This window comes from Leucoraja erinacea, chromosome 5 (genome assembly GCF_028641065.1).
Source record: "Leucoraja erinacea ecotype New England chromosome 5, Leri_hhj_1, whole genome shotgun sequence".
Classification (NCBI taxonomy): domain Eukaryota; kingdom Metazoa; phylum Chordata; class Chondrichthyes; order Rajiformes; family Rajidae; genus Leucoraja; species Leucoraja erinaceus.
Genome location: NC_073381.1, coordinates 56050936 through 56066501, shown reverse-complemented (window position 1 = coordinate 56066501; position 15566 = coordinate 56050936). Strand labels below are relative to the sequence as shown.

Sequence of the window (15566 nt, the reverse complement as noted above, 5' to 3'; positions counted from 1 at the left end):
TTGGGTAGGCTGATGGGACTGAAGGCTGATAAATCCCCAGGGCCTGATGGTCTGCATCCCATGATACTTAAGGAAGTGGCTCTAGAAATTGTGGATGCATTGGTGATTATTTTCCAATGTTCTATAGATTCAGGATCAGTTCCTGTGGAATGGAGGGTAGCTCATGTTATCCCACATTTTAAGAAAGGCGGGAGAGAGAAAACATGGAATTAAAGGCCAGTTAGCCTGACATCGGGGGTGGGGAAGATGCTGGAGTCAATTATAAAAGATGTAGTAGCGGCACATTTGGATAGCAGTAACAGGATCGGTCCGAGTCGGCATGGATTTATGAAGGGGAAATCATGCTTGACTAATCTTCTGGAATTTTTTGAGGATGTAACAAGGAAAATGGACAAGGGAGAGCCAGTGGATGTAGTGTACCTGGACTTTCAGAAAACATTTGATAAGGTCCCACATAGGAGATTAGTGGGCAAAATTAGGGCACAAGGTATTGTGGGTAGAGTGCTGACATGGATAGAAAACTGGTTGACAGACAGGAAACAAAGAGTAGGGATTAACGGGTTCCTTTCAGAATGCAGGCAGTGACTAGTGGGGTACTGCAAGGCTCGGTGCTGGGACCACAGCTATTTACAATATACATCATTGATTTAGATGAAGGGATTCAAAGTAACATTAGTAAATTTGCAGATGACACAAAGCTGGGTGGCAGTGTGAACTGTGAGGAGGATGCTATGAGTATGCAGGGTGACTTGGACAAGTTGGGGGAGATGGCAGATGCAGTTTAATGTGGATAAATGAAAGGTTATCCACTTTGGTAGCAAAAACAGGAAGGCAGATTATTATCTAAATTGTGTCAAGTTGGGAAAAGGGGAAGTACAACGGGATCTGGGGATCCTTGGTCATCAGTCAATGGAAGTAAGCATGTAGGTACAGCAGGCAGTGAAGAAAGCGAATGGCATGTTGGTATAGGAGCAAAGAGGTCCTTTTGCAGTTGTATAGGCCCTAGTGAGACCACACCTGGAGTATTGTGTGCAGTTTTGGTTCCCTAATTTGAGGAAGGACATTCTTGTTATTGAGGGAGTGCAGTGTAGGTTTACAAGGTTAATTCCCGGGATGGCGGGACTGTCATATGCTGAGAGAATGGAGCGGCTGGGCTGTATACTCTTGAGTTTAGAAGGATGAGAGGGGATCATATTGAAACATATAAGATTATTAAGGATTTGGACACGCCAGAGGCAGGAAACATGTTCCCGATGTTGGAGGAGTCCAGACCAGGGTCCACAGTTTAAGAAAAAGGGGTAAGCCGTTTAGAACGGAGATGAGGAAACACTTTTTCGCACAAAGAGATGTGAGTGTGGAATTCTCTGCCTCAGAGGGCGGTGGAGGCCGGTTCTCTGGATACTTTCAAGAGAGAGCTAGATAGGGCTCTTAAAGATAGTGGAGTCAGGGACTGTGGGGAGAAGGCAGGAATGGGGTAGTGATTGTGGATGATCAGCCATGATCACATTGAATGGCAGTGCTGGCTCGAAGGGCCGAATGGCCTATTCCTGCACGTATTGTCTATTGTCTATTCTCACTGTTGTGTTTTTGTGGTCTGTTACTGCATTGGCAGTCAAGGCTCTACATTTCTCAGTGCTTTGATTACAAGGTGTTCTGTCTATATCTTGGGTCTCTTTTGTTATCTCATCATATAGACTAGTTGTTAACTCCTGAAAACTTTGGTATTTGATAAATCCATGGGGACCAGTTTAATAGTTTATACTGCACTTTACAATGTCACAAACCCACACAATTCCACCTTCTTTCTCATTAAGTTCCCCCAGATTTATTTTTTTTCTGTACTTTCCTGAAAATGTTATTACTTCATTCCTGGGATGACAAGATTTTGCTGCACATTGGCACAGCGGCAGAGTTGCTAACATACTGCGGCAGAGGCCTGGGTTCGATCCTGATTGATGGTGCTGTCTGTATGGAGTGTGTTTCCTCTGGGTGCTCCGGTTTCTTCCCACACCCCAATGATGTACAAGTTTGTAGGTTAATTGGCGTCCGTAAATTGTTAAATTCTCCCTAGTATGCAGGATAGTGTTAGTGTGTGCGGGTTGATTGCTGGTTGGCATGGACTCAGTGAGCCGAAGAGCCTGTTTCCATGCTGTATCTCAAAAGTAAACTAAAGTAAAGATTGGCCTATCAAGGGAGGCTAAACAGCTTGGGTCTGTGAAGTTTAAAAGAATGTCAGGTTATTCAAACATATAAGATCCTAAGGCTGTTTGAAAGAGTAAATGTTGATATGTTGTCACTAGAGGCAAAGTCAAACAAGGGGACACAGCTACAAAAGAAGGGGCTGGTTATCAAAACTCAATTTCTTCTCTCAGCAGATATTACATCTCTGGAATTATCTGCCACTGGGGGTGATGAAGGCCAGACTATTAGATGCATTTAGGTTGGAGATAAAAACTATTTCAAAGATTGAGGAATTGTAGGTTATGGGAACATGGCACAGCAGAGGCGTTGAGGCCATCATGGATTAGCCATGATCATACTGAATGGCAGGACAGGTTTGAGGGGCTTAATGGCCTACTCCTGCTCCTAATTTTGTGTGTTCTTGTGTATTCAGCCTTTTATATCAAGTAGGATAATTGTTCACTTGAATTTAGAAGGATGAGAGGGAATCTTATAGAAACATATAAAATTCTTAAGGGATTGGATAGGCTAGATGCAAGAAAAATGTTCCCGATGTTGGGGAGTCCAGAACTAGGGGTCACAGTTTAAGAATAAGGGGTAGGCCATTGAGGACTGAGATGAGGAAACACTTTTTCACCCAGTTGTAAATCTGTGGAATTCTCTGCCACAAAAGGCAGTGGAGGCCAATTCACTGGATGTTTTCAAGAGAGAGTTAGATTTAGCTCTTGGGGCTAAAGGAATCAAGGGAAATGGGGAAAAAAACTGGAATGGGGTACTGATTTTAGATGATCAGCCATGATCATATTGAATGGCGGTGCTGGTTCGACAGGCCTGCATCTGTTTTCTATGTTTCTATGTTTCAACTTGGAGACAAGGATGTGTTTTAAATATCAGAGATTTTATAGCAATTGCAGAGGATGAATGTCGAATTGCCTTTGAGGATGGTAGTGATAATGTAGAATGGTGCCTGAGAAAAGAAAAAGCTGTTAATGTACATTTCTGCTGGAAAGAAATAAGGGGAGAGGCATGGCTAAAAGTTGTGGTAATTAGATCAAAGGGGCAAGAGTTGAAAGATACAAAATTATTTGAAAACCTTTAATTTATCACTGTTTGATGCTAAACTGCCAAATATGAAAGATTACCCAATGCATTTACCTGTGATATACCTGACCAAAAATTGTTTATGAATTCTTGAGCTTAATTGAATGCTTTAAAATCAGCAACATGTCACCTCATTAGAGGGCAGGTGGTGGGTGAAGGCTGGAAAATTCCCTCCGTAGGATTAAAGAGAGGAAAATTAAATGATGGAAATAACAAATGAGAAACAATAGTCTATCATCTATCTATCTATACTATTACTAAAACTCCCATCTTGACCACTTCCGGTCCGCGTTGTAATTAACTTTGCGCAAAAACGATTTTTCGCCACCTTACTCACCATTCTCCTCTGCTGCAAGTTAAATACATTTCGTTTCGATCGATAAAATAGTACAAATGTTACTATTAGTAACTAAAATAGTACAAAAGCTACGAAAGAAGGTTTAAAAATCGTAAAATCCGCCCCTTCCGGAACCCGCTGTCAATAACGTGGCAAGGAGAATAAAAAGCTGAAGGGGCGCAGTGTGTTGAGCAGCTCGCGGGGAGTCAGCGGAAGCTGATGAGTTGAACCGGAAGCCTCTGAGTGAAGCCAGAGTGGGACCGGGATCTCCTGCGTCAGGCCGAAAGCTGAAGGTGCGGGGTGAGCAGAATGCGAGTGCCCCCCATCCCCCCTTTTTCCCCCCCCATCCCCCTCTTTCCCCCCCCCACCCCCCCCCACCCCCCACCCCCCCTTCCCCACAACCCCCCCTTCCCCCCACCCCCCCTTCCCCCACCCCCCCTTCCCCCACCCCCTTTCCCCACACACCCCCTTCCCCCACTTCCCCCCTTCCCCACTTCCCCCCATCCCTACCCCCCCCCCCTACTCCCCCCCCATCCCCACCCCCCATCCCCACACCCCCCCCACCCCCCCCCCTCCCCCACTTCCCCCCCCTCCCCCCTTCCCACATTCCCCCTCCACCACGGCCCCCCCCCCCCTTCCCCCACACCCCCAAGGGGTCCCACTTAGTCTAGTGAAATATAAAACTGGAAGCAGCAGCATAGAAACAATGAAACAACATAACTAGAATGTGTAAAGTGAAGATAAAATGGATTAAAAACAAATTTTAAAAGCAACTTCAAATCTGTTAGTAATTTAGAAGATTAAGGGTTGCCTTGACTAAAATGGATTTTGGTATTGATTAATATAGTTATTCTTTAATTCTGCAGGCAAGGCCAGTAGGAAGGACCAGAAATGGAGAGGACCAGATGAGAACATTCGTGCTAACCTTAGGCAGTATGGCTTGGAGCAATTCTATATTGATGTACTAGTTTCAGACGCGTCAAAAAATATATTGAGGAAGGCCAATTTTTTTGATGCAATCATTACTGATCGTAAGTTGATGTTGAAGAAATTATATTTTAATTGAAATTTTGTGTACCAAAAACAGCCAAGTTACGAGCATCTTCAGTCCCTTGTTTCTAAAACCAATCTTTTACATTTCTTACTGGTGTCCCACAATCTTGCTCAACAGAGTGTTAAATTGTGGTAGAGGCAGTACTGCATTTGTGCTTGAGCCAGTTTTGAATTTATCCTCGTAGGCTTAAGGAACTTCTGATGCTGTTTTATAAAAAGGGACACAAAGTGCTGGGATAACTCAGAGGGTCAGGCAGCATCTCTGGAGAAAGTGGATAGCTGCTGTTTTGGGGCGGGACTGTAAACTGCCGTAGGGGAAGAAAAGTGGGAACATGGCATAGTCTGGCGAGTCTTCTTATCAAATCCACACACAAAATTAGAAGTTGTTCAGCCAGAGCTGATCACGTTTCTGGGCATCTGCATACAATGGTGTCTGCCTTGCGCTTCTTGTGCTTGTGCGTAGTGGTGGAAAGATTGGTAGAAACAGGGCCGCGACGTGAACGCTCTTTCCTTGACTCCAGTCTGGCGAGTGATAGGTCGATACAGGTGAGGGAGGCTTTGATTGGGAAATGGGTGGACAAAGGCAAAGGGTGGTCATTGGTTAGAGTAAAGGGCAATGTGTCTTATTTTGAATGGCAAGGCAGGTGGGAGTAAGGAAGCCGGAATGATGAGAGAAATTGAGGCTCTGGTCAGAAAACAGAAGGAAGCATGCGATAGGTATAGGCAGCTATGATCGATTGCATCCCTGAATGAATTTCAGGATTTGAGAAGCATATCTAAGTAGCAAATCAGGGCAAAAAGAGGGCAGGAGATAGCCCTGGCAGATAATCTTAAGAAAAATCAAAAATATTTTATAATTACACTCAGGGAATGAGGGCAACTAGAGAGAGAATATGTTGCCTCAAAACCAAATGGTCATCTCTGTACGGGACCGCAGGAAATGGGTAGGGTCATCAATTAATATTTTTCCTCCGTTTTTACTGTGGAGAAAGACATTAAGGCTGGGATACTTGGAACAGTCAATGGTGATGTCTGAAGGACAGCACGTTTTGTGGTTAAAGTGGTGCTGGAAGTCCTAAGGCATACGAAGGATCTGATTGGATATATCCGTGGACAATGTGGGAAGCTAGAGAAGAAGTAGTAGGAACCCGGATGAGAAATATGAATCATCATTAGACATGGATGAGGTGTCAGAAGACTGGAGTGTGGCTAATGTTGTGCCTCTATATAAGAAGGAAGACGGAACTGCAGATGTGTATGAAAGAACTGCAGATGCTGGTTTAAATCGAAGATAGACACAATATGCTGGAGTAACTCAGCAGGACAGGCAGCATCTCAGGCAGTATTTCTTATTGATGTCACCCATTCCTTCTCTCCAGAGATGCTGCCCGCTAAGCTACTCCAGCATTTTAAACCAGCATCTGCAGTTCTTTCCTACACACTTCATCACGCTGGTTATGGTCATACTTTATGACTATATGCCGATCAATCCCCCCTCACCTGTATCCACCGATCCACTTGCCAGGCTTTGTCTCGTCCTTGCCTCTCTTCCAGCTTTCACCCCCTTACTACAATCAGTCTGAAGAAGGGTCTGACCCAAAACATCAGCTATCCATGTTCTCCAGAGATGCTGCCTTCCCCACTGAGTTACAGCAGCATTTTGTGTCTTATTTTGAATTTGGCCGTGACATTTCCTTACAGGGCATTTTTTACATTACCATTGTTATGGATAAAAGCAATGCATACAGTGCAGCATGGAGTAAAAAATCTAAAAGGGCCGCACATAATCCTTCGAAAAGTTACATTATGTTTCTTCTACATGTTTTTCACCTATTATTATTTGCAAAGTTACCACAGACAATTTGCTGTATATAGGTTTAGTTTTGTTGTAGACAGGCACAAAATGCTTGAGTAACTCAGCGGGACAGGCTGCATCAGTGGAAAGAAGGAATAGGTCACTTTCTATTGTGATTAAACTGCACACGATGAGGTTTTAAATAGGTCCAGACACCAAAGGACGGTTGAATTTGTTTTTGTCTCACAATTGACCATAGAATAAAGCAGAGTTAACTTCCTTCATTGTTAAAAGTATGAAGTTACAGATCCTCTTTGATGACAAGGGACTTTTTTTGTTTTAAAGCTCCGTATGGTGTAAGGGAATCTACACGGAAAACAGGATCACAGAAAGGAGTTATAAAATCAGCAGAGGAATAGTAAGTTTAAAATTTAAATTAAACATTTATGGATCTTGAAATACAATTGCTATTTGTGTCTTAAAACTTTATGCCACTATTAACAGACCAAAGATTTAAAAAATATTTAAGGCTTCAAAATCACTTTAGAAAACCTCTTGTAACTGTGCTTCTTGGAAAATCAGCTAGCAGTCTCAATGATGTATTAATTTGGTATATATTCGTCTTGGCTGCTGAGTAATGTAAATTATAAAGTGAGCTATTGCCATCTTCAGAGATTAAAAAGAAGCTTTGGCATTATGTACTCCAGTATTTTACAGAAGTTTATCATTGAAAGTCATTTGGTAGCAACATTTCCCCATGGCCTGGGGATACATTGCTGCCAAATGACTTTCAATGATAAACTTCTGGATAAATGCAAGAAAGCAGCTATGACATATAATACACAATAAACCATATTACAAATACAGAGTAAACAAGTTGTGCATTCTTGTACTCTTACATGGGTATGACCGCACATTAAAAACAGAAAAATGTCAGCAAAATGCACCGCTTAAAAATACTGATTTCCTCAGCAAAATACCAATTTTCAGGTACTAGAATACTGAAATGTTCTGACAAAACTAGGCAGCTCTGAATATATCGCGATATCGGTAAACTACTTAAAAAAACAATATCCAGGAGCTAAGGCGGGCCCCTGGACCCCACCCGTAATGGGCAAGCGCCTTCGGCAACACGTGCACTCACAGTAAGATTTTTCATTTTCAAATGTTGGCAGATATGCTATACACTGTATTTAAGAGGGAACTGCAGATGCTGGAGAATCGAAGGTTACACAAAAAAGCTGGAGAAACTCAGCGGGTGCAGCAGCATCTATGGAGCGAAGGAAATAGGCAACGTTTCGGGCCGAAACCCTTGGTTTCGGCCCGAAACGTTGCCTATTTCCTTCGCTCCATAGATGCTGCTGCACCCGCTGAGTTTCTCCAGCTTTTTTGTGTAACCTGCTATACACTGTAAATGGCTTGATTGTAATCATTTTTTGTATTTCTGCTGACTGATTAGCATGGAACAAAAGCTTTTCACTGTACCTTGGTACATGCGACAATAAACTAAACTAAACTAAACTGTGGCCAGAAAAATAATTTGTGCTTCCAGTGATCAAAAGGAGGTTTCGGCTCCTTGTGCTGCATTATTAACCTCCCTTTCTCACTGTAATATTGTGTTATACAGCCTTTGACTTAAATAACGGTCAGCAGAAGCCTCTAGGCCACCTGTAAATACAAGTTTTGGGTGAAATTCTGGATGGCTTGATGTTAAATAAACTTTAGAGAGTAACTTTTTTCCTGGATCGTTTCTTCTTTGACTTCCGAATGCAGCATTAACATTTTTTTTGCAGTTATTTTTGTCTTGTTAACTTGAACCACCAGATGGCACTCTTATTTCGTAGATCTTATTTCTTTGTGCCTTTGACTCTGGGAAGGGAGCTAAGAACTAATCTGTAATTTACGAATTCAGGTTTATCATTCTTTTCATTTGATGAAATGGGCAAACCTTGAAAGTGTTGAAATGTTGAAAGTGGTGAAAATTAAAATTCAGTGTGCTCTGTGGATTGCAATGTTTCTGGGTACTGGAGAAAAGGAATCAGCAAAATATATAATAACATTCTGTAGCCAATAAGCAAGAGTTTCATGCATAACCCAAAGTGCACTGGCAGAACCACGATTGGAATCAGATGCATGTTCTGGTTAGTGCATTGAGGGAGACATTCAGGTGCTGAAGCTAGTACAGAGAGTGTTCCTAAATGGGTGAAGTCTCCATACTGAAGAAGGATTGGAGGAATCTGCACTTTTGTTTTGGGTCAATTCAAACTTTGCAAGAAAAGTTGGCTTCATGGATGGAAGCAGAGGGTGATGGTGGGAAGTTGCTTTTCAGGTTGGAGGTCTGTGACTAGTGGTGTGACTAGTGGTTTGGTGCTGGGCCATTTCTGTTTGGCATCTATATCAATAGAACGTACATGGCATGGTTAGCAAGTTTGTGGATGACACAAAAGTGGGTGGTATTGCAGATAGTGAAGATGGTTGTCAAAAATTGCAGAAGGATCTTGATCGGTATGGCAGGTGGGTTGAGTAACAGTTGATGGAATTTAATACAGAGAAATGTGTGGTGTTGCATTTTCGGAGCACTAGCATGGGCAGAACCTTCACAGTGAATGGTAGGGCTCATTGTAAAGCAGAAGGATCTAGGTGTACAGGTACATAGTTCATTGAGAGTGGCATTACAGGTACATGGGTTGGTCAAAAAGGCTTTTGGCGCATTGGCCTTCATCAGTCGGAGCATTAAGTATAGAAGTTGGGAGGTCATATTACAGTTGTATAAGATGTTGGTGAGGCCACATTTAGAGTATTGTGTTCATTTTTAGGCACCTTGTTATAGGAAAGATAGACACAAAATGCAGGAGTAACTCAGCGGGACGTGCAGCATCTCTGGAGAAAAGGAATGGGTGACGTTGGAAAGAATAGGAATGCTGTTGTCAAGCTGGAAAGGGTGTTGAGAAGATTTGCCATGACTAGAGTGAGAGGTTAAGCAGGCTGGGAGTCCTATTCCTTGGAGCATAGGAGGATCAGGGGTGATCTTATAGAGGTGTACAAATTCAAGAGAGGAATAGATCGGGTAGATGCACAGAGTCTCTTGCCTAGAGTAGGGGAATCGAGAACCAGAGCACATAGGTCTATGGTGAGGGGGCAAAGATTTAATAGGAACCTGAGGGGTAGCTTTTTCATGCAAAGGGTGGTAGATGTGTGGAACGAGCTGCCGGAGGAGGTAGTTGAGGCAGGTACTATTGCAATGTTTAAGGAACAATTAGACAGGTACATGGATAGTGTAGGAAGGAACTGCAGATGCTAGTTTACACCGAAGATTAACACAAAATGCTACAGTAACTTCAGCAGGACAGGTAGCATCTCTGGATAGAAGGAATGGGTGATATTTCAGGTCGAGACCCTTCTTCAGACTGAAACGTCACCCATTCCTTCTATTCTGAGACACTGCCTGTCCCACTTAGGTACATGGATAGGACAGATTTACAGGAATATGGACCAAGTGCGGGCAGGTGGGACTGATGTAGATGGGACATGTTGGCCGGCGTGGACAAGTTGGGCCGATGAGGCCTATTTCCACGCTGTAGGACCCTATGACTAAAAAAGGAGAAAAAAGTAGCCTTGGTGCCAAAGGTCGTTTCCTAGAAACATAGAAACATAGAAAATAGGTGCAGGAGTAGGCCATTCGGCCCTTCGAGCCTGCACCGCCATTCAATATGATCATGGCTGATCATCATGATCATCAGAAAGATTGATCAATACAGATTTATTTATATAATAGTGGTGAGATAATTCTGGAATTAACTGAGAAACAATTGGCTTGTTTTCGATTGTAATTATCTTCCTAATTGTATTGTTTTTAAACAGAAATACTTAGTTTTCTACTTAGGATGAAAAATTCTGACTTTCTTTAACCAATTCAACTACTCCGAAAAATGTAAACATTTTTGAGTAATCTTAATTCCAACACCCTATCCAATGCATGAAGTTTTTTCAATGTATTGATAATTTCCTTTCAAGTTGTACTTGTACTCGCTAGAATTTAGTAGATTGAGGGGGGATCTTATAGAAACGAACAAAATTCTAAAGGGGTTGGACAGGCTAGATGCAGGAAGATTATTCCCGATGTTGGGGAAGTCCAGAACAAAGGGTCACGGTTTAAGGATAGGGGGGAAGTCTTTTAGGACCGAGATGAGAAAATCATTTTTTTACCCAGAGAGTGGTGAATCTGTGGAATTCTCTACAACAGAAAGTAGTTGAGGCCAGTTCATTGGCTATATTTAAGAGGGAGTTAGATGTGGCCCTTGTGGCTAAAGGGATCAGGGGATATGGAGAGAAGGCAGGAATGGGATACTGAGTTGGATGATCAGCCATGATCATATTGAATGGCGGTGCAGGCTCGAAGGGCCGAATGGCCTACTCCTGCACCTATTTTCTACGTTTCTATGTCGATTAATTGGTACAGTAGTAAAAGATGTTTATGTCATTATCATGAAATAGAAAAGATTTTTAAGAAAGGTACAATATGAAACCTATGCATATATGTAAAAAAACAAGAGCCGTTCAAACGGGCAGCATGGTGGCATGGTGATAGAGTTGCTGCCATACAACGCCGGAGACCCGGGTTCGATCCTGACTACGGGTGCTGTCTGTATGGAGATTGTACGTTCTCCCTGTGACCGCGTGGGTTTTCTCCAGGTGCTCCAGATTCCTCCCACACTCCAAAGATGTACATGTTTGTACATCTTTGGTAAAAGTGTGTAGGATAGAGCTACGGAGTGATCACTGGTTGGCGTGGACACAGTTTGTCGAACGGCCTGTTTCCACGCTCAAAGGTCTACATCTTTTCCAGATAGATGCTGGTAAAACCAGACCTGCATGTTCTAACTATTGCCGCATACACGCCCTCGGTTTCAGTACTGTCAACTTCCCAAATTGTTACCGTTCAGCTGTATGGAATCCTGATGTTGAGCTTGACGCAGGAATTTGCTTGCAGCATTTGCAACTTTACAGGACTGTTTACTTTCCTGTTGACATTTAATCTGTAGACGCAGATAAATGACTAAATAGTTGAGGTTTTTACAGTATTGAAGGATTTTTTCAATTGCTTGTTTGTCTTCTGTTTATTTTTTTCCCACAAACAACATCACATTACTTGCATTTTTACTCTTCATAACTGTGCAATAGATAGCTGAGGCGATAATATGGTATTTAAATGTCATGAACTAGATTTATTTATTTGAATAATATCTGCAAAACTGGTGAAAAAATTAGAATGTAGTAGATAAAAGAATCAAATTAGTGATTCTTGCATTTGTGAATAAAAATTTGTATGTTATCTGAAGAATGATTATTTGAAATGTTTTTTTTTGTCTTTCAGTATTGAAAGTCATGTCCCAGTCTCCATGAATTATCACCTGAGTGATATTTTTATTGACCTGCTGAACCTGGCTGCAGAGAACCTGGTCATGAATGGACGTCTAGTTTACTGGCTACCTGTATATAAACTTGAGTATATATCAACTTATTTTTGCACTTACTGAAACCTGTAAAAAATAATCTGATCTGAGTCAACTATTTTATGTTTAATGAATTGGTTTTTGCATATTTTAATATTATTCTATCTTCATCGTATCAGATTCAGGTTAGCTTATTGTCATCTAAACAAGATACAATTAAATTATTTGTTTGCATCAAGTTCAAGTTCACATTTTTTGTCACCAATTAAGGTACAGTGAAATTTGAGTTACCATGCAGCCATCCAATCAAAAATTGCACAATACACAATAGAATTTAACATAATTTAACTTGCCGGGATGATCGAAACTCCGATGTCGGGACGGACGGAACACACGCTCCGCTTGGAGTTCCTGAATCGTCCACTTTCTTATGGGAGACCGCGGCTTTACGATGTTATAGGCCGCAGGCCAGCGGTCGGACATGCAAACAAATGAAGGTAATTTGCACACTGCAACACATGCAACAAGCACAAACGAAGATACCATCCTAAAGCTTTGAATAATATTCTAACATTAAAATAATATTAGGCAGTTAATCTTTCTTGCGTAATAGCTTTAGGATGTTATCTTCTTGTGTTTGTTGCATGTGTTGCAGTGTGCAAACTAGCCTCATTTGTTTGCATGTATAAATACATTCAAATTTACTTTTGAAGCCAAACATGCACCAAAAGTAGAAAGAAAAGATGTGATTTCATAGCTTGAAATTTACCTTAAATCTTTAATAAAAGACCTTTAAGCTGTAAATGTTACTGCTCAAAGACATCAATCTTTGCTCAAGTGTTACTAATGCTCGGTTAGAGTCAGCCCCATGATAAATATATTCTTTAGCTGAATAACTGGTGGGTTAAGGTAATTAGTTCACTCACATTTAATGCTTTTTATCGTATTATGTAATAGTTCTGAGGTATCCTCTATTTCATTTTTTTGTTGTTATCTGTAGCATTACTTATTTTGGGATTAAATGCGTCAATAAAGCTACAAAAATAAACTTCAGGCCAAGAATTTACTCAGCATTTGCATGGGTACAGCATGCATTATCATAAATATCTGGCTGAAGTAATCGTCAAAGAGCCACACAATATTTAAAGTTACGTATCCAACTGTGTTTAATTGTGTAGAGAGAAATACCAATCACTTGACAGTGTTACATACAAAATGTGAACTTGTAAAACCCCTGTCTCACGGTGCGAGTCGACCCATGAGTGACCCCGAGTTTAAAACAAATTAATAGTAGTAATTACTAGTGGTAATCAAGTACACTTAACGTAGCGGGAAAGTCGGAACTCTTGGACGCAACTTAGCGACTCGTGGTGCTAACGGCAGGTACCTGGGAAACTTGTTAACTCTTGAAAAACTTTAAACATGTTTAAAGATTTCCACAAGTCAAATTTACTCTTGAAGTTAAAATTTGAAACATTTAAACTCGTTGTAAGAACGTAGTAGCCCATGAGTTCTCTGGAGTGAAGGAATGGGTGACGGGATTACTCCAGCACCGTGTGTTCACTTTTTGTCAACCAGCATCTGCCCTTTCTTGTGTATGACATGATTTGTATCCATGGCAGTTGATTGTCGCTCCCTTCAGTTTCCCAGTGTGTCGGGATGGTACTGGAGTTGGGAGGGAAAGGTGGGGGGGGGAGGGAGGAGGGAGGGTGGGGGAGAAAGGAGGGGGGAGGGGGGGTTGGGGTGACTTAGTACGGGAGACAAATGTACTGACTGTGTGGGCAGACACTTTGGTATTGATTGCCCATGGTTCACTGTCAAGGACTTCATAATGTAGGAGCGTTTAACCCTGGAAAGGGGGAAGACTTCTCTCTGAGTTGGACCCAGGAAACTGAAGCAGGAATTTTTTTGAGGTTATTAACGACAGATAAATGGATGGGAACGGTTTAGAGGGCTATGGGCCACATGCCGGCAAATAGGACTACCCCAAGATGCCAACTTGGACGGCACGGCCAGGCTGGGTTGTACAGTACCATAACTAAGGCCTATCCAATGGGATTGACATGTTTTGTATTTTTTCTTTCTAAAGATGTAGTGTATTTTGGTGACTATTGCACACTGCAGACCAGAAGCGCCTTCAATACCCAGAGAGAAGGGATGGGCGGGTTAGGTGAGCAGGAGAGTGGGGTTGTTTGCAGTTGCAGAGGGAGGGGGCAAGGGCGGTACAGTTTCCAGTCTCGGCTCCTGTTCTACCGAGAGTGTGGACGTGGACGGGTGGTTTGGTTGGCGGCGGCCCATGGTGAGGCAGAGCCGTTGTGCCCGCTGACTGCCATCCCCCCCCGCGTTCCGGGGCCATGCTGGGAGAGAGCCCCCGAGCACCTGCCCCAGCGCAACTGGCATTGACCTGCTGGCGTCGCCAATGTGAAGATGGTGCAAAGCCCCCGTGCCCGGTGCAATGGGCGGGGAGCTGGAGAGAGGAAGGAAGGGGTGTCACGCACATGGCCGGGAAGCAGAGGGGTGGGGGTGGGGGTGGCGACAGACAGGGCCAACAATGAGATGGAGAAAGACAGAAACACCCGACGTGCAAAGGAGACCTACAATAGTGCATGATCTCTCTCGCATTGTGGCAGATGATTATTGACTCTGATGGCTGACGCCCATCCCCCCCCCCCACCTTTCCCTCCCAACTCCAGTCCCGTCCCGACCCCCTGGGAAACTTAAGGGAGTGACGAATACAATAATGTCTCACACGAGAAAGGGCAGATGCTGGTTGACAAAAAGTGAACACACGGTGCTGGAATAACACAAAGACGCAGCAGAATTTTGGAAAGGTCATCCCGTCACCCATTCTTTCTCTCCAGAGATGCTGCCTGTCCCGCTGAGTGACCATACTGAGGGAATTCCCACATATATGAAGCAGAGAGAAACATGAGTTCTACACGGCTCTGCCCGACTTTTGAGAATGGATTTGGTGGTTTGTACCCACTCCCCCTCCCTGCCCACCCACCAAGCCAGCCAGCCGGACCCCTCCTCGTTACAGCGGCGGAAGCGATATTTCCATGAGAATGGGGCAGAGAGCTGGGGCAGGGCTGGGATGGGAGCAGGGCAGATGAGGCGCACCAAAAGAACAAACAAGTTGATGGCTGCAAGGGGCAGGCGGAAGAGGTCTTGTGCCCCAGCGAGGTATCCCCTGCTAATGCACAGACAGAGAAAGATGAGAGCAGAGAATGATCCCAGCCTAGCTCTGGCATGGACGGTGCGCATTTTCCCTTTGTAGGTCATGTCAATAGATGCGGCCGCGCTGAATTCTACCTTTAAAAAGCCGCAGGATGGAGCTGTCTTCTTTAACACTGTTGCTTCGCCATCGCCTCCTTGCTGCACAATGGCAGGGAATGCAGGGCCGAGATCCTGCCTAGTTTTTTTAAGTTCTGAAATTGAATTACTTTCAATACTGAATCAGAATATACTTACTGTATGAGATGCTGTCCAGCTCCTCTATTTGATACTTTGACCTTCATTTACAGTTGGCTCAAGAGTAACTCGGGAGAGGAACTTGGTACATTGCAGAAATGAGAAGTAAACGGCAAACTTAGACATACACGTGGGAACTCGTTTAAACTCGTGAACATAAACTTGGAATGTCGTA

General features: G+C 43.1%; 1 protein-coding gene across 1 annotated transcript in view; it reads left to right on the top strand.

Moving 5' to 3' along the window:
* Nucleotides 1-15566, top strand: part of trmt11 (tRNA methyltransferase 11 homolog) — a 78877-nt gene that overhangs the window by 27283 nt on the left and 36028 nt on the right. The window contains exons 9-11 of the mRNA XM_055635658.1: nucleotides 4486-4650; nucleotides 6813-6885; nucleotides 11842-11973. Of these exons, the coding sequence (XP_055491633.1) occupies nucleotides 4486-4650; nucleotides 6813-6885; nucleotides 11842-11973 (370 nt within the window). The remainder of the gene's footprint in view (nucleotides 1-4485; nucleotides 4651-6812; nucleotides 6886-11841; nucleotides 11974-15566) is intronic.